The sequence below is a fragment of the Aquila chrysaetos genome, chromosome 2, assembly GCF_900496995.4.
Source record: "Aquila chrysaetos chrysaetos chromosome 2, bAquChr1.4, whole genome shotgun sequence".
Taxonomy (NCBI): Eukaryota; Metazoa; Chordata; class Aves; order Accipitriformes; family Accipitridae; genus Aquila; species Aquila chrysaetos.
Window position 1 is genome coordinate 31,267,522 of NC_044005.1, and position 23,597 is coordinate 31,291,118.

Genomic DNA, 23,597 nt, shown 5'->3' on the forward strand with positions numbered 1-23,597 from the left:
TTAATATTTTATCAGCTTGTCTGAATGCACACAAGCTCCTTACATTATACTATAAATCTAAATTAGGGAGCTAATTTAAGTGGTTTATATGTAGCTATAGAGGTAAAGCAGCTATTTCTTAAGAACATGGTTTTAGAAAGTTAAATACAAGCAGAAGTATTTTACTCTTGCAAGCAACTTTATCCTGTCAAACAAAAGGTAATAGCTAAGATCAACCAGAACAGATAAAGAGAAAATAAGAAAAAATTTCAAAGCTCCCAACAGATCACAAAACTATTTCTAATATAAAATGGAATGCCAGTATCTTTAAAAACATCATTGCATGCTGTGGTCATCTCTTGTTTAGGTGTCCAAGGCTATAACACTATTGGTTCTACAGTTAACCCCTTCCTGAGACTGACTAGTAACTATGTCAGAAGGGAGATTATAGTTTTTAAAGCAAAAGTAGCATGCGTTAGGCTGGAAAATTTACCAGTTATTTTCTAAAAACCACATTACATGTGGTATATGTACATTAGATAGAACCTGCTGTTTCTCCGTGTGACCTGTGAGCTTCTTTCTTCGAAGGAGGAGATACAAACAACTTTTTCCAGCACAGATTTAAGACTACCGTGGTCATCATGCAGAAGCAAAATGCTTGTGGGGAGAAGAAATTTAGCTGTAAAGCCTTCATCTTTCAGAATTCAGGTTCCACTCTCAGGGAAATCACTGATGCCCCGAGTATTAATGGACTCTGTCTCGTTCTACAGCACGATCAGCCAGCACGTTACTGCTTCATCGGTTGCTAGGGAGCAACGAGCTCATTACACGGCATCATCCACACCCTCCACAAGGATACTGGCACATGCTTCCCATCTGGGGATACTACTGATTGAAGTAATGGCACTGGAGTGCCTGCCAGTCTTCAGTCTCCCAGGATGGAGTATGCCAATACAGCAGGTGCTAACTTTAGCTCTACCTTCAAGGTTTTAGGCTCTAGTCTTGTGAGCCTGGCCAATGCAATGCAACACACAAAGAGGTCAGAACAGCCTTCCACAGCTATTGGCATGGACACCCCTTACATTTAAAGGCCAGATCTAGACAAAGATGTTCTTCCTGAAATTTTGGCAGATACATGGCTTTGTTGACTAGGGCAATGATTGCCACTATTCTAATGCCTGTGTTAGAGGAGAATTCAGTAAAAATGGAAAAAGGCTGGGGGGGGGGGGGGGGGGGGGGGGGGGGTGGAATCTTTTCAGTCATTAAGGGAGCACAAGATTTGGAGGCATTCACAAAAGACATACAGAAATGTAGTGATCTCCAAGCTGTATACATTAAAACGTTGGAATGGATGTCAGTCGTGAACAATCTGGGTCACTTCAAAGTCAAAACATGCAAACCGAATGCATTTTTTCAGCTGTTTGTCTCATTAGCACTTCACAGATTTATTCACAATAAGAGGGAAAAAAAAAATCTGTCAAGAAATAAAAAAAGCCACCCTGCTTCCATATGCCAGGAAATTTATTAACTAACAATCTATCTGCATTACACAGAGATGGTATCTAACGATTTTCATGTACCTGTCATATGTTAAATGCCATCCAAGAATTCTTAGTGCTGGTGAATTAACAAGCACATAAAGGAATACAGCGGTCAATATGCATAGACAGCTATACATTCAAATCCTTAGACAACTTCAAAATGCCTTTTTTTTTTTTTTTAACAATGGCAAAAAGAAACAGAGAAAGGAATGAGAAGGAAGGCAAATTGGGGTGATTCACTCATCAAATGCATGGAATAACAGCTTTATTTGAAGGGGACAGGTAAATGCAAAAAGCGTCAACTTTCCCTCTTACCTGAAGGTAAGATTAAATTCTTAAGAATATATGACCACCAAGATACAAAAATGCTCACCACTAATAAATGAAATAATGTCACAGACACTAACATTATCACTTAAATGCATTTTAAAATAACCGATTAGTTTGAAACACAAATACGTACCTAAGTCCTTACCTGTCTCAACAATTTCTCAACAGCTGACATTACCATGAGCCCTCTCCACACAACAGGGGCAGTCTCTTCTATCAAGAAACCCATAGACATGCTGAAACAACAAAGCAAAAACTTAAGCTTTCCAGCACAATACCAAGTACACCTTTAAAGAAGCCTGATTTAAATTAAAACATATGCTTACCATGCGATTCCATAGTTCTTAAGGGGCCTCATTAGATTTTCTAAAACAGAAGGAAACAATGGGTTTTTTGAGGGGGGGGGGGGAATTGGTTTTAGTTTGGTTTTAGATTTTCTTTTTTTTTTTTTAAGAAATAAGCTTACACATTTTTTTTTCCTCTTAAGAGCAGTTTTCTCGCTCTGTTAAAAGCATTTGTCTATTTTTTCCCCCCTCATACCTTCAATATACATATAACATTTATCTATTCTACCCAAGAACCTGGCCTCACTTTTTCTTAGGTTGTTACATTTTACTGATACCGTTCATCATCTGCCAGAATAACAATGCATTTGCCCATAATATAATGTCACTTTGTGCTCTTGAAACAGACCTTATCTATTTGTATGAAATCCCCATGCTGAGAGGCATAAATCCCCTATCAGAGAGCCCTCTACCTTTGGAATACTTTGCTAAATGCTGATTCATTGATAACAGAACAAAAATCAAAGTCCTACAACACAATGGGATTTTAATTTTTTTTTTTTTTAAACTATGCTGTCACTAATCTCATGAATCAGAGGATGGTTCCCATTAACACACCTGCGTTTTGGGGAATTCTTCTTGTATTAAGTCTGCTTTGGAACCCCAGAGGAAAGGTACCAAATAAAGCCACCCCTAAACTACATGCTGTCAACAGGTCCGAGTAAGAACTCCTGGATTTCTTCAGACTGGCAGGAGTCTGCAGGACTTCTAAAATTTCTGTAGGAGCAAAAGATGCTTATTTGAACATTGCAGAGGTAATGTCCTTGTGATGCTCCATAAACCTATCTTTCCAGTGTCAAGAAAAAAAAGCGGGGGGAGAAATATTGTAATTGTTCTGCTGGCAAAGGGGCAAGCAAGCAGAAAGTAAACAACAACAAAAAAAGAGTGCATTCAAAACAAAACCTTGCAAAAGCCAAAAACTCCACTTTATAGTCTCTGCCATCTAAATCCACACTTCATCTCAAAATGGCGCACACACACACAAAACAACAACAGGAATTTTATTTGGTCTAGCCGGTTTAATTTTAATAGCATGCACAGGCAGGAACCAGCAGAAAACAAAAAGAATACTTTAAGCAATAAAAAATATATTATAATATGTATTTTGACAGAAACTTTTGATGCACCCAAAGTAAAATATATATAGATAGTAAAATAAAAACAACATGAATATAATGCAGTGCATTCAAAGTTGAACTCCAAATTCAGACAAAATAACACCCAAGAGCACGCAAATTAAACAGTTAAACTCTACAGATGAAAGCTTTCAAGCAATCAAGTAAGCCAGCATTCAAGCCATGTAATTTTGTAGAAATATGGCTGAAAATAAATTGGATGTTTTGGTTTACAAATCAAAAAGAACAAAATAGGAAGCTAAGTAAATCACTTGCATGACTATTGCGTTCAGGAATGAGTATAGAACTACTACTGGAAAAGAGATGGCCTTGGACTGATGCACTGCACCAGTACAATGCAATTCTTCTCTACTTGTGCAGCTCTTTTCAGTGTTTAGTTAGGGCTTATTTTGGTGGCATTATACTGTCTAACAGCATTTCTAGGAATCACAGTCTTACTTCTCCCCCCCGCAGTAAGATAGTTTTGTTATGAAGAGGTTGATGACATCTGAGCTTCAGCCTAGAGCCATCTCTAGTCACTGCTTTGGTGTCCTTGTAAACAACATATGTACCACCACAAGTTATAATACTGTTAGAAGTCTTGAGGAAAATGACTACGTATTTACCTATGAGAGGGTTTTAAAAAAAGAAACAGGAAAAAAAGTATCTGCAACAGCATGTATCACTGCAGATTCACAGTCTGCTTCATTTTTACCATGAAATAGTAAAGATTTTAAGAAAAAAAACCAAAAGAAAACAAAAAGGTGAGGCCAATCCTTGACTGCTCAGCACATGAGGACCAGGAACTGGAAGGCAAGAAGAATGAAAAAGATGCATATATTCTGAGGAAGTTCACCAAAATATTATGCCACTTCTCAGTCCAATCCAAGTGCTCTACAGTATGTCAGTCAAATATCCAGAGGCTAACATCTCAACATCCACTACCTGCATGGACAGTTTCTTCTGTATAGAGCCCAGGAAGACATACTAATCTTACAGAACAGACACACCTTCAGAGATCTCCCGCTCCCCCTCAGTGGGTAAAATAGAAAAGTTGCTGTGAGTACACATACACCGACCTAGAGAGTAGCCAAAGGGGCCTCTCTGTTGTTAAAACATGTGCGCTGTTTATTTCTCAACAGTAGAGTTTCATTTTATGAAAACTGGATCTTATTTTCTTTGGTTAACAACAAGGACTATAAACTGCTCCGAGCAGCAAGATTTAATCAAATTTATACAATGCACAACAACAACTCACAACCTGCTGTATATTCTGGCTATAATGTTCTGCATATTCTCAAAGTAATACAAAATACTGCAGAGCACCCCACTGTTTGCCTACTGCTAAAAAGCCTTCTTAAGACTATCTCAAATCTAAAGTGCTTCAGTGGGCTCTGGTAATCACCCTTGTCTCATCAAAAGCAACAGGCATTCCTCCTCCTTCGCCCTGGGTCTCATGAAGATTTTCTAAAACATAACATGTAAAGAAGATTTAGCTTAATGAGATCTCAGTAACATCTCTAATTTCCATTGCTTTCAGAGTACAGTTAACACTTTCTTCTCTGTTATCAGATGCCTACCATACAGCTCCAAAAATCCAACACACAGCAAAACAGATTTCTTAAAATTGCAACACACAGAAATACTATGCCACCTACACTAAGACACCAACAAAATATCCCTGATTACAACTTCTCAGTAAGCTTGATGGCCCTAAACAAAAGGGTGCTGTATTTTCTCTGAACATACAAAATCAGACCAGTAAGATCAACAGAGCACCAATGACATGTCAATCAAATGCCTTTTTTGGTAGGATACAAGGAGGGCACTGGAAAAGGCAGGCACATGCAAATTCATGACTGCATTACAGCAGATTGCTGATTAAAAGAGTTCTAGGACTGGTCTGAAGGCTGGACTGCTACTCACACGGGGAAGAACGATGTTGAAGTCATTAGTATGGATCTTCTGCAATTTGTAATTTTTTTTTTTTAAACTTTTTTCCCTCCAGAAAAATCAAGCCTTGCAGACTATCCTGACAAGGTGAGTTACTCCATTCTTTTTCTCTAGAAAGCCTAACATAGCCCATTCAATGGTGGCCATAGGTTAGTGCAGCACAGAAAGTATGTAGAGGGCTATATATATGGTTTTGGCTGGGATAGGGTTCAATTTCTTCATAGTAGCTTGCATGGTGCTATGTTTTGGATTTGTGGTGAACACAGTGACAATAACACAGAGATATTTTCGTTGTTGCTGAGCAGTGCTTACCCAGCGCCAAGGCCTTTTCTGCTCCTCACCCCACCCCACCAGCGAGCAGGCTGGGGGTGCACAAGGAGTTGGGAGGGGACACAGCTGGGACAGCTGACCCCAACTGACCCAAGGGGTATTCCAGACCATATGACATCATGTTCAGCATCTAAAGCTGGGGGAAGAAGGAAGAAGGGGGGGATGTTCGGAGTGATGGCATTTGTCTTACCAAGTAACCCTTACGCGTGATGGAGCCCTGCTTTCCTGGAGATGGCTGAACACCTGCCTGCCCACGGGAAGTGGTGAATGAATTCCTTGTTTTGCTTTGCTTGTGTGCACAGCTTCTGCTTTACCTATTAAACTGCCTTTATCTCAACCCATGAGGTTTTTGCACTTTTACCCTTCTGATTCTCTCCCCATCCCATAGGGGGTGAGTGAGCGAGCAGCTGTAGGGTGCTCAGTTGCCCATTGGGGTTAAGCCACAAAGAGACAATTTCAATTCTTGGCTTACTTTTCAGAAGAAGTCTGCTGACTGATACATTATAACAAGTAAAGGCTTACATTTAGTCTCATCTCATCAGGTAAGTAAAGATCATTATTCCAGGAGATTGTGATGTTACACTACACCTCCTTAGGAGGCATCATGCTGTTGAGGAAAAGCAAAGGTAGCTTATAATTATTAAATATGAGTATAGTGGATCATGCAACACCCTAGCAAATCTATTTTGAGCTCACTGACTGAGTGAGCACTAATGCAGAGGAGTTGCTCAGAGTTTTCAAGTATCTCAGATAAGGGGTATGTTGGGGGTTTTTTACCATTTCAAAGGCAAAACAAATACCCAAACATGAGATGAGAACACTAAAAGCTCAGATTTTTCTCCTTGTTAAAGATTTCCTATTGTACTCAGCTATTTTTGGAACTTGCCAATATAATGGAAGATCAGAGACTTCCTAGAACTACAACTAATTATTTTAATGTTTATCTTCAATAAATCTTAATAGTCAAGTCACCTGTATATCCTAACTGGACTTTGGTCATCAAGCAGTAAAGTGGCAATTTTAAGTTTTTCTAAGATGGGACATCAATAGCTAAATCTAGCAAAAAGTAGAACAATTGTATGATTTTCCAGTTAAAAACATCCTACTGACCTTTCCATGCAGATTTCCAAGTGTTTCCAAAGAGACTACCAATGCAGAAGTGTTTGCCAGCACAGATGCCACTGCGAGCTCTGGGCTATGCTCTGAATGTGTCTGTTTCCCGATTCTTAATTTTTATACAAGCCCCATTTCCATAACACCCAGGCACCCAAAATGAACATTTTTACCTAACAACATGCTTCTGAGGTGGGGAATTATTATCTCATGTTACAGATGAGGGAATCAAGACCTGGACTGTGAAACTTGCTCTAGATTATTCAAGAATCCTGTGGATTTGGAGACCTATGCCGTGTTCCCCCAAGGTTTGATGCTCTAACAGAGCCATGGCTCCACTTACAGCATCTGCAAGTTGGAAAGCATGTAATGCACAACTGATAAACATCTAGGAGATCTAAACAGTTTAGGTGCATTGCTGAAGTTATGTATTTTCCCTTGAAATTCCCAAATATGTCTAAAAGAATTAAAATTTTAAAAAGCAAACTGAGGCACAAACAGTGTACAACAGAAAAAGCTGTAGAAAGTTACACTACATATTGTCTGTAAAACCTGGGTCTCTGAATAACATTTTACCATCTCACATTTAAGCATTAAAGCAGCAGCTTTAAAAGTGTGTTTCTGAATAGCACATAAGTTTAAGTATTCCTTCATCTTTCATAGTGTGTTATTTACATAAAACCCATACTGTAATTCCCCTGCATACATTTATCAAAATTTGAGCAAGTCGATACTTCTTCATAGTTTATACAAAAGCTAAAGGTTCTGCTGCTGTTTGCACAGCTCAGCTCATCATTGGCTGAGGTTTTCATGACAAATAGCTATTTTCCACCTCCTCACATCTCAGTGGCATCTCACTGCCTGAAACACAGATGTACAGCACAACAAAACACACAGTCACCATGCTAGTCAGAGAGACACTGCAGAATAGTCTGTGGATTCCAGTACATTAAACAAGATTATCTGAGACAAACTCAATTAATGTGCCATACATACAGGCAAGCTGAAACAGATTTTCAGCATGGTCACTTGTAAAATCTCAAAAATTTTTGCGTCATCTGATTTTTAATTGTGTAGAATTTCATGCTGCAGAGACTACAGAATACTCTATCACAATGTAAGTTAGGACTCCAACGTACACAGCACCTTCTGTTAATCACAGTAAACACTAATTCTCATTGGCTGTCATTATGTAGAAGTATAAGGAACTTACTTGCTCTTTATTTTGGAAGTCACCTCCCAAGTTCAATGTTCTGTAATGGGGGGATCCAGGTTCCAGTCAAGGACACAAAGGCTTCAGACTATACAGGGTTTCCAGCAACAGGAAGGGGAGAGAAGGACGGGGAGAGAAGGACGGGGAGAGTAGCAAAAAGTTTGGGCTTTACTTGTATAAATATAGATGTCTCCTGCCACTCTGGATGCCTTAGGGTGCTGAGATTTGTACAGGGTTAGCAGATTTGACAGAGGACATAGGGGAGAGCCACACCTTCTGAAGGGGCTGCTAGATGCAGGCACCATACTCCAGCGTGTTTAAAGTAGTACTAGTTTCCTAAGCAAAGGCAAGTGAATTCCACTGACAGGGCAGCAAAGGGAAAAGAAATGCGGTAGAGGGGAGCGGGACAAATAGCAACAGGGCCCCAGGATATCCCACAATAAAACACAGAGACACCAACCTACATCAGAGAGGAAAGGATGCTGTCACCAAAAGGAGGTTCGTCAGTCACAAATTTTAAATCATTGTTTTAACTGCTTATGCCAGAAGCCCAGAATATTCTATGGCAAGTGACAGACTAATTGAGACTTCAAGCTTGATTTCACACCTTGTTATAAGTTTATTTGCAGGATTGCCCCAGAAATACTGCAATCTGTATTTTAAGCTTGAAGAGCTCTACACAAGGAAGGCTGTGATTTTCCATTACACCCTGCACTAACAATGTTATCTAACCAGGAACACATCACAAGTAACTTAAACCAAAGCAAACTAGCAATGAGACTCAAAGAGCATTATTCAATGCTCACAGTTCAACTTTAAGAAACAAATGCATAAAGAAATGCAGCTTTTCCCAAAAGATTTGCTTCTCATATTCAGTCAGTCTACCAATCCCATTACCTCAGTAGGTTTTCCACTTTTTTTTCCTCCTGATACACTGCAGAGGAAACAAAGCTCTGTAAAAGCTTTTTCATTAATGGAACTGTTTTGCAGATATGACTTCATCAGTCCTACCTAAAAGCAAAAGAACTAATTGCTTGCTGGAAGACTATACTTCAAAAGCAAGTCCAGCACAAGTGAACAGCACAGTGATCTAGTCATATCTTTGTTACATTTTAAAGCATTGGTGACTTGTTAGGTTTAGAATAGTAACACACGACTAGTTTTAAGTATCTTGCCGTTACCTTCCACCACAAATGTTTTCCTTACAATCGTTAAAATAACCTGCATTTTGAAAAGCCCTCAGACCCCCATGGAACCAAAAAACTTTATTTATAGTGGATCAAAAGCTTTATTAGACTAATTTGGGTGGGAATGAAATAGACCAATAAAACATCCAGTTCAAGGCTTCTGTCCTGACACACAAAACCTCTGGGAAGGCTCATGTTATCTGAAGCACTGACTTGGTTCTATAAGAGGGGGACTGCCCAGGTCAGTCACGTAACAATGTGACAGACAACAGTAAAGCAGAACAGTGAGAAGCAGGAACCTGAGGAGCAGACATTCCCTACGCATTACCTTCAATTCAAGATCTAACTTAAAAAAACATTCCAGTTAACTAAGGACTTCCATTGCTTTCAGAGCAAAACTATGGAACTCAATACATTTGAGTCAATTCAGCCTTTTTAGGTTCAATATTGTAATCAAGACCCAAAAAAGAGATGTAGGTGAAAAAACATGGAAGAAAACACTGTTCAAAGGATTATGTGTAATTTCAAAAAAAAAAAAAAAAAAGGCACCTGGACACTGATGACATAGATGAACACTACAGTCAACTTGTTGATTGTCCGCTTAAAGTGTTTCTGTGTATATTAAATACTCCCTTTTGCATTTCACATGAATCCTGTCATACATCCTTCTGTGATTTTTTTATTGTAACTTCATCACTTGTAAAATGAAGTTCTATACACTTTGCAAGATTGCGACCATCAACTAAAGCAAAGAGATTCTAGCTTTTAAACTCTTACTACTGTCACTTTTAACCTCTGGTCACTATAGGGAAAGGATTAAAGTACATTTTTTCTATTTTTGATGTATTCCGCTTCATTTCTTTATTCTGAAAAGCCACTCCATTGTACTGTAGAGAAGGGGAAGGAAAAAGTGAAAATACAGCAAGAAACCCACAGAGAAAAATACACAAAAGTGAAATTGCAAGGTAAAAATATTGACAAAATTCAGAATTATTTACAATTCTTTAATTTTACTTCTAGCAGAAAAGAGGGATGGAAACACTTATTCCTCTGAAATAAGCAAAAAGGTAAATGTGTTCAGTGTACAAACAAAAAAATGAATAATTTCTTTTGTTTATGTATGTACAATGAAATGCGTAACTATCATGTTACTATAACAAAACCATTTTGCAATTTAATTCCAATTTGTATAAAAGTTGAACCAGACAAACCACTTTTATCTCTAAGAGTAAACTTCATAACATAACGAATATTTGCTAGCCATAATCCATAGCAAAACATTTATAATTACAGCACTGCAGGATTAACATGAAGAGTAATACACTTCCGCTTTAAAGTACTTGAAATGTATTTTTTTCAGGCTACAGTGTTTCAGTAATTTATATTGCAATAGTATTTAGTAAAATTTGATTTGCCACTTATCCAAAAAAGATTGCTCTCAGTAAGAGGCTTTAATTACTACATTACATTTCTCATTTTATACTTTTTTGCCTTACTTTTTTTGTAATTTTAAGTATGAATTTATGTATAACAAGGAATAAAATTTTAATAAACTAACCATCTAGAGGTTTTTTATTTTTTAAACAGCAGCTAACAACTGCATGGCTATAAATAATTCCTCACAGAGTTGGGTATCTTCCACCTCCTTTCCCTTCCAAGTAAAGGTCATCAATTTTTTCCACAAGTGAACTCAACAATAGCTGAATTAATCCAGTTTGAGGTTAATTGTTACAGGCTTGAGGGCAATAGTCAATGTCCAGAAAAAAAAATATTTAACACTTGAGTGTTCTTCTCATTTTCAACTACCTCATCACATATGAAAGAGCCTCCAAAATACAAACCACAACTAGTGACAAAATAATAATTCAGAATGTTGTAACACGTAAGGTGTATGGGACTACTCTACCTCAGCCATCCAGATAAACTGGGTAAGACATCACGAAAAGTAAACCACAGGGTTTCAGTTCAGACTTCTTTCAAAACAGAATCGTAAAGCGTATCATCAGACTATACACAATCTCAGAATCACTTGTTCACAAATCAAGAGGTAATGGCAGTAGCTAATACGACTTTTTTGAAAGAATCAAATTTATTTTTTATTTAAATTAATGGTGATGCAGTTCCACTGGCAACGCATGATGAAGACAACTTTGAGAAAACAAGCTGTATCTTTAAAATTAAACTCTTATGTAAGATCAAGAAACTTCTTCATGGTTACCTCAATAACTACTCTACCTATGTAACATTTTCTCTATTTAACTAGTTCACTCCAAATTTTCTATTTATAACCTTCAAGTGGATGCACCACAATCCCTTGATATGGCTATTTCCAGCAGACATCTTTAAGCAGTCACAACAGATTCTATTTTAAATTATCACTTTGTTACAAAATTCTGCTATCACAGTCTACAGAATAGCAGACATGTAAGTGTGTCCCAGTAAAAAAATGCAAGTGTCCATTTCTGACTTTAGAATTTTATCAGTAATTTGATTTCCATAGCTCCTGCAATATTGACTCAATGGGGCCAGCCACAACTACTGCTAGCATTCTCTCAGAAATAACTTCTTATTCCAGATTTTGAAGACAGATGCCCACTACTGATCTTTTGAATTTACTATTTTATTAAGAAATAAAAAAGACACTGAGGATATCATAAAATAGCAACAAAGCTTTGAAACATTGAGAGCACTCAACTGTCAAAGAAAAAAAGCCCACAAAAAACTTCATAATCATTTAAATTAAGTGAAGAAACGTTATCTTTATCTGGCAAAATGGCAGTATCTTTTTGGTAATATAATAGCTTTTACTTTCTACCAACTAGTTTCAATGGTAGATTTTTAAAAAAAGGAAAACAATGAAATTATGCAGTTCACTAAGCCAGAAAACGGCTTTTATAGTAAATTATTTGGGCAAAGAATAGAAGTAATGCTTTTGTTACTTGTGTTATAAGCGTTGCCCTGTGTATATATTGTAGTTGATGTTAATATTTATTCCATAGTTAGATAATCCTCTATTAACTAATTAAATTCAGTTTTGAACTTATTAACCAATATTTCCCTGACCATTTAAAGTATTTTGAATGACACCCCATTAAATGTTAGCAGACTTTCCAATGTACTACAGTTTGCAAAATTAAATTAATAGAGTATCTTCCATTTATACAGACTCTCTCCTCACTAAGAACTCCTAATTAATTTTGAAAACTTAAATTATAGCATAACTATAATAATTTCTATTCAGAATTAATAATTGCTGCACAGATTTATTCTGTATGGTACCAGGCATCCCTAATCCCTTTTCAACTGCTACGTGCGAGAAAAGAAATAGAAATCAAAGAGTGCAAGAGTGCTCAGAACCTCCTAGGATGACTCTACAGATTCATTTTCAAATCCAGGCCTCCCACTGAAGACTTTAAACATAATTTTTGATTGCTATGCTATTAAAAAAATGTTTTTAATTGACTTACTGTTATGAATACCTTGTTAATGCACATCTCTAACACAGAACTGCCTGGGTTTGCTCAATTACTGTACAAAACAATATTTGTTCAGAGTTTATGTTTTACTCTTGAAAATGTAGCAAGAAATCAAAACACAACACTAAACCTCATTATACCAAAATACAAGGGTCACACATATTTTTATATCTATACCTGCATATGTAAACCTATATATCCACACCACATACATACACCTTTGATGGATCACTTCCTTGCAAGCTTATCTTATCTGTCACTCATTAAAGGAATACCTGAAGTTTACAACTAAAGCTTCCTTGGCCTTCCAAATTCCTATTTTCACAATGAAATTATCTTAATATCAGCTACTTTGCCAACAGTTTCATTGTTGTTACCCTACAGCTTCATCAACTCAAGAGTTAAAAGTGCACAGAGAAGTGAACAGAATTCCTGAATACAAACTCTGTCCTGTTATCATTCATACTGAATTACTACATGAGTTTCTCAGCAGACTTGTGTAATGTGCCAAGCTTTTGAAATACGCAAATTTATTTTCTGTCAGTTAAAAAATAAGGTATCTTCTTAAATCCTAATAATATTTGCTTGTACGTTCCACACAAGTAGAAAGAATACATTTTAGCGATCAAAATGTAGTGCTTACAAGTCAACAGCAGCCATTTCAATTGAGGGAAATCCTCCAATTTCTATTACATTGAATTCCTTATTTTTAACAACACTCAAAACGTGTTAAGACAAAAAACTTAGTGTGAATTCTCAGCTGTACACCCAAAATACCTACAGTCACTGAAACTTGTATACAAACAAAACTGAGCTGCCCTAATATCTGACTGAATATAATCCTAAGTTCTTGCATTCCTAGCAAGCTAATTTTTATGACCATACGAAATAGACTGGGCAACTTGCTTCTTATTTGTGGCTCATGACATGGATTTAAATTTGGTATGAATTGATAAAATACATAGCAAAATGTAGAAGAAGTTCAAAGTTATCTAATCAATTTTTCAGACAGTGAGAAAAAAGAAAAAAGGAGAATCAAATTTTTACCCAATCTCCTTTAGAAAGGAAAAAGTCAACATCACATAAAAAGGAAAAGACAAGATATGAAGAACTCCACAACATAGTCCCTTTTGTGTTCATATTGCATAATGCACTTCAAATGCAAAATTGATAGCAAAAAATCTGTTATGGGAAAACACAGCCTGTATGACATATACCCTCAACAGGGTCCAAAATACAAGAGAATGCGAGAATACTTCAATCTGTAACAGGAAGTCAAACTCTACTGATGATACATGAAAGGGTTCAGTTATTTATTTATTACATAACAGAATTATCCTTTGACTTCAAAAAATAAAACAGAAACCCAACAAATCAAACCAAGTACTCTCCTTCTCTCTTAGAAATTAATCTAAATAAAGTCTGTATTTGTAAGCTATGTACTTAAATGTACAGAGTACTCGACAGTCACCTGTATAAGCACATGCAGTGCATCCATATATGAAAATACATTACTTTATCCAGAGTAGAGGGTATAAGCATAAGGAGACAGAATTTTAATTATATAAGAAATCCTAAGTTTGCCACTTAAAAATTTTTCAGAGGGTAACGTTGAAAGCTCAATAGCTACCCCTTAAATGTATTGGCGCTGCTTCATTCTGCATGCTTTATACCAAGTGAGAACGTATAGGACAACCACCACCACAACACCCATACATGTGCACAAATTAATATCAGTTACAAATGGACATTCTACAACTATAGCACAGTAGATGTAGAGGGATGGAGCACCTCTCCTCTGAGGAAAGGCTGAGAGAGTTTGGTTTGTTCAGCCTGGAGAAGAGAAGGGAGACATTATTGCGGCCTTTCAGTACTTAAAGGGGGCTTATAAGAAAGATGGGTACAGACTTTTTAGCAGGGCCTGTTGCGATAGGACAAGGGGTAATGGTTTTAAACTAAACGAGGGTAGACTTAGACTAGATATAAGGAAGAAATTTTTTACAATGAGGGTGGTGAAACACTGGAACAAGTTGCCCAGAGAGGTTCTAAATGCCCCATCCCTGGAAACATTCAAGGTCAGGCTGGACAGGGCTCTGAGGAACCTGACCTAGTTGAAGATGTCTTGGTCATTGCAGGGGGGTTGGACTCAGTGACCTTTAAGGGTCCCTTCCAACCCAAACTTATTCTATGATTCTATGATAAATAAAGATCATGGCACGAAAGGAAGTGGAAGGAATATTTAAGTTCCATTTTACCCAGCAATTACCGCCCACAAACATTAATGGGTATTTACAGTTGATTATTTCACTCAAGCCCTTTTATGTCTTATTTGAACTGGTACACGTTCTTGATCCCTCCCTGTCAACAAGTATTGCCAGCTTGTACTTTCTTCAGTAGGATCCTAGTACTTCTCAATGTGTAGGCCAAGTGTTACAGTGTGAGACTGGTTTTGTCTGTGATTACATGTTTTCAGTTTTTATAATTATATGCACTTTATCACAGGACAGGCAAAACAAAGCATTAAACAAATCCTATCACCTCAGTGTCCCTACCACCCCCAAAAAAAGCACACTCGCTTACACTCAAGAATCCCATGAACAGGGTATCAGGATAAAGCCATTCTTCACTTTCACACTTGGCTGGCCCGAGTGGAAGTTAAATTTCTGAAAGGTAAACAGACTTGATGCAACCTTTCTACCTTAGGTCTTCCTTATTTCTCTCCAAACTCTCCTACCTGAATTTGCTTTCCCCCAGACCAGAATCCTTCCTACCAAAAGGAAAATTAGGAGTTTTCTCTCCTGTCTTTACCTTCTAGTAGTGAAGTCACCACCACTGCATTCCTAAACACACAACTTCAAATAAAAATGAATCAAGTGGCCTGGCATGTTTGGCTGAAGAAAGAGAGATCAAACACAATCAATTCAATGACATCTTATACAAGCTACTGTAATGACCCTTCTCTTATTTCCTAGAATAGTCTTTTTTTTTTCCTAGACTAGTGTTTTTTGTTTTTTAATTTGGAGGTCTTCTATGGTGGGATCTTGTATAGCAAGTTTAAAACTACTGACAATAACCTTCCTTTCCTAGCTACCCTTTCCAGTGTCTGTAGTAATAATCCATGAAACTCCCAAAGTCTGTGGACCAACATAGAAAGAAAGAAGACCCTGAATATGCTCCTAGATGTACAAGCTAGCTTTGAAAGCAACCTCATTATTAAAAATAAAAAGTTTAAAAAAAAAAAAAAATACTAAGTCTTCATCTTCTGTTTGCATCCCTTCTGTGCCACACCAACAAAGCACCAATGAGTGGTCCATGCTCATCCCTGTACAAAGATGACAGAAAAAAATCACTTCCACTTACTTCTTGTTAATTCTGGGTTTCCTTTTAAGTTCATCATCTTTGGAATTGAAGGTCCATATATGTCTGCATCAAGTAAACCGACTTCTTTTGTCTGTGTAAGGAATCAAAAAAAAAAGTATTTGTCAAAATGTCTGTCTTCCTTTATGAATTATTAGTTGAGCAAAATTTCAAAACTGCCTATAGAAATAAAAACATGGTCTTGATTTTAGACATAAGTTATCAGTTCCCTTTTCCTTGCTCTCTAAATTGCAATTGAAGCATGAAATATAACAATGTCTCCATAAGTTGAGCCAGATGTCTTCACAAAAATCTAGATTTTCAACACAGAATCCTCACTTGCACATTTTCTTACATATAATGTAGACCACAGACTTTATATTAACAAACATTATAAGCAATGTTCTCTCTACTCCATGTACATTTATGCAGAAATAATATTTAACTTTTTTTAAAAGGTATCGAATTTTATTGTTAGAAAAAACAAGCAATGTTTGTAAATCTATTCACATTAATGCTGTTTGAATTATACTAGCAACTACAAGGAATGTGAAAAACATAAAAAACATATTTTTATCTTTCATTTAAGTGGCCAGAATAAACTTTTGCAGACATTTTGATAAAACTGAAACGCAAGTCTCTGAAGCCAATTAAGCAGGCATAACATTTTAATCAAATGCATTTACACAAAAGAAAGCTAAAAAATGGGTTTATTCAACTACACATGGTACATTAGGCAATAAACTTTAAATAAAAATTATTTCAACTATGTAGTCTAGACTTGTAAGATTAATTTCTATATGCTTTTTATAGACATACATACACATTTTGTAGAAATAAAACTATTTTTCCTACAGATGGTAAGACACACTACTAATTACCAAGTTCTGCAAATTAAGTAGTAAAGAGCAAGCCCTTTAAAGTGCTGAATGTCGAGCTTCTCTAATATAAAAAGCTAACTGTAGTCAACATTTTGCAAAATTGCAAGCAAGTATGTTTAAGGGCTTGTTTGAAGGGTTAAGGCAGCAATGGGAGCTTTTCCAACAATACCGAATCAGACTTTCACTGTTAGCATTTCAAAATGTGTGCTTCATTTTTTGGATGATGCTTTTGTAATTTGATATCAAATATTAAGCCATTTTGTTATCACAGTTTTGATGGGAAAGATGGAGAGAAAGATAAAGGCTCAGTGATAGCTATCAAGTTTCTGGTTAGAAGAAGAGCGTAACAAGGCTTTTAATGCAAGTATACAGCATCTCTACCCTTGAAAAGGATTTCTAAACATGAAGTACATTCTGTGGCATCACAATCTGTTTGTTTGTTTTAAACCAGAAATGCACCTGGATTAAAAACCTAGGTATTCAGGTCACTACTTCTAAATAAATCTGAATTTCAATTAAGATAAAGAAACTAACAGAAGCTTAGACACCTGAGAAGCAAGACTGACCCTTTTCATAACATACATAATAATTTGAGTTTGGGGTTTGTTTTTCTGTGGGGGTTGCTTTCTTTTTTTTCTTCTTCTCTTTAAGCTGTTGATGTTGAACCCTGCAGACACCCTTAACAGCTGAACAATTTAGAGTGTTAAATTTACCTAATATAAACCAAATGCATCTTAAATTTTACAACTGAGAAGTAAAATATGCATTACCATACATGATCTACTATGTACTTTGAAAAATAAGTTTTTACTACAAAAAACAACCAAATTTGGCTTCAGTCATTCAATGTACTTTTTTATTAAACAGAGCAAAGCATATGTAATTACATGGATTATTTAATTTAGTTTTTTTTAAACATTTCTTTCTTTATAACATCTTGTGAAAGCTATTACAAAAAAGTTCAGGAGTTACTCTGACAAATTATTCTACTTCTTGCCTACTATATGAAAGCTGTAATTTCAAAAAGATTGAAAAGACCCACTTTTATGTTAGATTTCAAAGACATCAACAGCAGTATTAGAGTTTCTTTGTTCTCGTACAAAATGCATATTTTAACAGATTAGAAAGATTCATGACTCCGTCCCTTTATCTGTGTCAGCAGCTAATCAAACCCATCAAAACATCATCTAAGGGCTGTGCCATCTAATTCCTTCTCCAATGAAAGTAAATATTTGCAGAAAAACCTACATAGTGTTTTAAACCTGACTGACATCCTTTCCCTCAACTTTTTGAGGGTTTTTGCCCCGACAAGGATTGTGACTATCCACTGACTGAGTAACTACAATAATCTTACAACTCAGTTTCGTTTTCAGCCTAAAGGGACTGAAGATTTAGGATGATCTAAATTAATTAGATTGATTTTATGACCTCCTGGGCATAGTCAGATCTTCACCACAGGCCACTTATTCCTAGGAGTCAGCAGGAATGTATCTACAAGTGTACCAAATTTCCTCAAATGAAGAATAAATACATGCACACTGGGCAAAAATATCCCTCTATTACCTAGGAGGACTTTGCAAATTCAGCTGCTACTCCAAATTACAAAGCTCATCTTTGTTTCAAGCTAATACAATAAACCTGACAGTTTCTCAAAAAAATTTACCCACTTCCTCAAAAGTAAGAAAGATGCCTGTTTCCAAGATGTACTGCTTTTCTTCGTGGATATGGTTCAATAAAACGGTTGTCTTCAAACAGAAAAATAATTAACAGATTCTCCAGTTTCTACAACTCATGTTAATGAAAGCACAAGTGTTCCTGTAAGCGTGGTGCTTTCTACAGGATTATAGGAGAAAGGTCTTTTGGAAAATCTTTAAATAACTGGCAGAACCTCACTGAAGATAGCCTAAGGTAGGTTTTTTCCTTCACCAAGCAATTCAATATGTTGGGTAGAAAGAGTTCATACTGCCTAAAAGTAGCAGCTTATAAAGCATTGGCCCAGTAAAATAAGGTTTTGACTTTTGTTTCTCCCAACTAGCCCTGCATTTGCAGTATGTAAGCATCCCTTGAATACTAATAATAATCCTTTACTCAAGGTTTAATTATCTTGGAAAAGCATTATGGCAGCTACCAAGGGATCTTTTAAGACAGGCACAGCACAGTCCAGATCATCTCTTCCTGCATTTACAATGTTTTAAATCCCCAAGAGATGAAATAATTTGCACACGCCTGGATGCTACCACATGAAACTGTTAATCAGTATTACCAGCACCAGATACTTCTCATGCCAGGTGAAGTTTAATCCAGATGCATGAGTTACAATAATTTAAAAAAATTAAATTTTAATAAATTGTGTTTTCACCCATATAACCCACACCTCATATAAATCAGCACAGGAGATTACAAGGAGGACCAAGAAGGCAACTTAAAAAAAAAAAAAGAAGAAAGGAAAAAAAAAAGCTCCAGGATTCCTCTAATGTCCTCTGACATTATTTTCATACACATATACATCTCATGTCAATGCTGAATCATTTTTTTTCTTAAATAATACTAGCGTTACGCAGACAGAAATGCAGCACTCAAAGCACATCCAAGCATGTCAAAGTCCCCCTGGTTCTAAGTGTCTTCAGAGCACAGCATACACCACAGCTACAGCCACTCTGGGCACACTGCAGGAAAAGGATTCAGGTCATACAACTCCATCATCTTCTTATGGCTGCATTCTCTCCTTATAAAAATATTTCTATTCTGTGCTATTAAACAAACAGGATTCCATCTCTCCAGCTGGCATAGCAATAACCAAGTTCAAAACAGCTGTTCTCAAGTTAACATTTGTCCTTTTCCTTCCACCTGCCCAGCTGTGGAAGAAAGTTTGAATCAATCTTCAACTTTACTACACTTGGAAAATATTTTCTAGAGACCTGTATTTTCTTTGTTGCCTTACTGCAAGTTCTGAACAGCTTAAACTCTTAAGATATAACTGACAATATAACCATTCCCGTATGATTTAATCATGTACTTCCACGTCACTGGAAGCTACTTTGAAAAAAAATATACTAAACTAACACATGCAGAATTATCGACCTTTTCATACAGAGTAAGATCCTTACCAATATTCCATCAGGCAGAGAGAACACAAAAGTAGAAATCTATATATTGTCAGCACATGAAAACACAGAAGTGCTCTCTTGGTGTATTCAGCAAAAAGTATACTTAAACACTTACAGATGTTCAAATTTACCTTCTTACCAATGCTTTTAAGGTTTTCCCCACCCCCTCTAGCTAAATGCTCTCTAGCATAGGCTAACTACTGCTAGGATTTGCTCTTGCTGCAGTACTGGTGCCAGCTGTCATGGTCTCATCCAATCATTGCTGAGCTCAAGACCACCAAAAAAAAAAAAATTTACAGGATAAAGGACTGTGGTAAAGAACTATAACTCCTCTTCACCATCTGCATTTACATCAGTGACTACATCATCCTTTTTACTTTACTACCATTAATCTTCTCAACAAAATATTAATTTGCCCAATCAGACCTCTCTAAAGATTTCTGACAAATATTCTGCATAAGGTACATCCATATAATCACTGCATCTCTTACCCCAGTACAAATAGGGTAAAGTTTTCATTCCAATTTAGAACCTTCTCTCATCTACACTAAGAAATGAAAACAAGTTTTCACAGTGACCAGGTATAGATTCTGTATTTACAAGAAAACCAAACGCTACATCAATAGATAAAGAAGATATTCTTGCATATATCCTTGAAAGATGAGAATTCTACAGCTTCACTTTGTGCAGTGTACAAGTTACAGGCAAAGACAACCTCACTAAAAAGATCCTTTCCTTTAATTTCTCTGGCAAGATTCTCAACGTAATTAAAGTTCAGTTTAGCCTTTTAACTTGGGCACTGCCTTGTGAGCAATAGAGATATGCAAGATAGCTGTATTCTGAATTAATGATTTTCAAGTTCTAAACTTAGTTGTAATAAATCCTTTTGGGGGAAAAAATTAAAATAAAATTGTTGAAGGCCATATTAGACACAGTCCCTCTTTATACTGGCAGAGAGAGGTCTTGTAAAAAAACAGTAAATTTTGCTTCCTTTGCTTTTCCTTACACAAATTCAAAATTATTCAGTTGCTACTATGTTTGTTCTCTTAGGCAGGTGAGTTTTACTATACGTGGTCCTTGTACAGTTGATATAGGTCCATGCTAATGACAAAATGATCCATATCTTTCCTTGTCCTGTTAACTATTTTAGTAAACACTTCAGAGTTGTTTAGTCTCTCCAATACACTTTCTTTATGTAGGTTCCCTTTTTTGTCTTTCAGGTAATATTAACTATGAAATCAATTACATTTTCAAGTAACGGATTTTTTAACCAAATGCAACCAGTTTCATTCATATACCACAGAGGACCCCTGCACACACAATTCTGTGTTCAGTGGACAATCTACTGATATTCACTGATTTCTTCCAAGTTGCCAAATGCTTTATTGAGGAACAAGCCTGATAAAAGACTTCATGCCAACAGAGAGAAAGAAGAAAAAAAAAAAGAAAAAAATCAGCTCACAAAAAGCTGCTATAAATAGTTGTTAATCAACATAGCCTACATTACCACTAAACATCCAGAGACTCTTTGACAGCATTAATTTCATTTTTGCTCATCTTTTCTGAGACTTTATTTCATACTTGGTAAGACATATGTATCCCCACTGGCCATTAGCGGATGATATTTTACTTTGAAGTTAACTCTGCAGACCACCACAATTCCCTGGTGTTCAGCCTGGGAGGGATGGAGGCACAGGTTAATGAGCTGTTGTTGTTCTATATGGTGAAGGATTCCCTACATTAGAAGCGCTCCCAATATTCAGCAGCTGCAGCCCATTCCGAAGACAGAAATTCCAGCATTGCTAAGTGAAGATGCCAGTTATTTTTAAAGCTGGTGCTCTTACTCTACCACCAGGACTCTCAATTTACCCTTTTAATGTCATTATAGACTTAGAGCTAATCCCAAACTGCAAGCAGCAACACATAGGACAAAAGGGAACTTAAAATCAGGATAGGCTCTGGATTCCTCATTTGACATACTGACACACTGAATAGCCATCTTTTAATCCCTAATTCTCTAACTCTTTCAGCTGCACACTATTTAAGTGCCTAGCTGTAAATTGGATTAAAGCCAAAAATGTACCACTGCAGTCTTCTCACTCTCTATCCTAGAAATGCAGACTTTTTAAACACTCACTCTTCTACTGGTTTAAAAGCCTTTTTCCGTCATATGAAGATCTTCTAATTTTCAGTCAGCTACAGAACTTTTCTGGCAATTTTTTCCACAACAGTCTGCAGTAGCTCCTAGTCAGATTTCTAAATAATTGGATATCAGTAATTCAACCTTGTTTGTCCTTCTTCAACATTACGTATCCTACTGAAAAAAAATTCAATACAGCACCATTTTAAAAATAAATTACCAAAATCCAAAACAGAATCCCAAACATTACTACATCTCTACAAGATGTCTCACTGCTTTCACAGTACGCCAAATTATTATAAACCTGCTCCACCTTTCACATAAGTCTCTCTGACATCTGCACTAGGCTTTCAATGACTTGAAGACTAAGGATGAAAGTAATTAACTCTACATGCAATGTTTAAAAAAAAAAAAAGTAAATATTTTCATTTTCCTCAAATTAAGCATATAGTCATTTGATTAAAATAAAACATTTTACATGGCCTATGTTTAAAAATATTTTTAATTTCACTCATTTTTTACTTGAAAAACAGTGATTATTTTTAAAGCTTTATTCTCTCATTTTCTCAGCTGGTCTAGAAGCTGAGCTGCAACTGCAAGATAACCCAAATCAATCCTAACTGGCATCTCCAGCTTTATTGACACTTTTCAGCATTAAGAAACAAGCATGAACACCTTATCTATAGCAATTAAAGTCTTCTGATTCTCTAAACAACAAAGGTAAAGATGCATAGAAATCAAACCCTAATAATTAGGAAAGCTGCATAGGAGGGGGACAAAACAGGTCAAAACTTTCCTTCACACTATAATTATTCAGTGAAGGAGCCCATTACTGTCTAAATTTTTCTAGATTTGTTTGTTCCCCCCACATGGAATTTTCTCCTTACCAGAAAGAAATGTATATACATTGTGAAGTCATCTATTAATGCAGCAGTCAAATATTATCCTGCAGACAAATAGCTTAATTACAGGAGCCAAATATTTGAGGAAAAAAAAAAAAGCTGGAATGTAAAGAAAATAGGCTGGGTAGATTTTGGGTAGTTTTAAAATGAATGTGTGTTGTTTGATTAAATACACATTTTGAAATAAATAAAACTAATTTTATTATCACAACAATGAATGTACATGAAGACTCTGCTCACAACTACATAGTTCCTATGCTATAACTTACTATATAGTTGTCAGAGACGTCCTACTTGCCTATGTGTATATAAAATCTGCGTTGTGACATTTTGACTACGATATTGTTTGAATAAGTGTTTTGTCCTTTAGCTAATCATCAACTTTCCCCAGCTTTGTTTACATTACAAGACAAGGTGTTTGGCCTTTTCCTGCCTGAGGTTAGCTGCAATACAAGGCGGGGGAGGGGCCGCAGCGCTCTGCTCGCCCCCCAGCGCTCCCTCTGCCGGCCGGCTCTCGCCCTCCGTACGCAAACACTGACGGTCTTCTACTTAAAATAATACGTTGCTCAGCAACCAGCGGGTTTGCTTGATGTATTTCAAATTTTGGTCCTGGTCTGCTTGACCCAATA

General features: G+C 36.4%; 1 protein-coding gene across 9 annotated transcripts in view; it reads right to left on the minus strand.

Annotated features, from left to right (window-relative positions):
- NUBPL (nucleotide binding protein like) overlaps window positions 1–23,597 on the minus strand; it is an 87,382-nt gene that overhangs the window by 53,525 nt on the left and 10,260 nt on the right. For 4 of the 9 annotated variants that reach the window (XM_030044006.2, XM_030043998.2, XM_029995873.2 and 1 more), the window contains 3 exons: window positions 15,942–16,032; window positions 2,177–2,216; window positions 1,996–2,086 (listed from right to left, as the gene is read on the minus strand). In XM_030044006.2, coding sequence (XP_029899866.1) covers window positions 1,996–2,086; window positions 2,177–2,216; window positions 15,942–16,032 — 222 coding nt within the window. Of the gene's footprint in view, window positions 1–1,983; window positions 2,087–2,176; window positions 2,217–15,937; window positions 16,034–23,597 lie in introns of those variants that run through there. The other 5 variants (XM_029995900.2, XM_029995891.2, XM_029995883.1 and 2 more) reach the window with 4 other exon arrangements.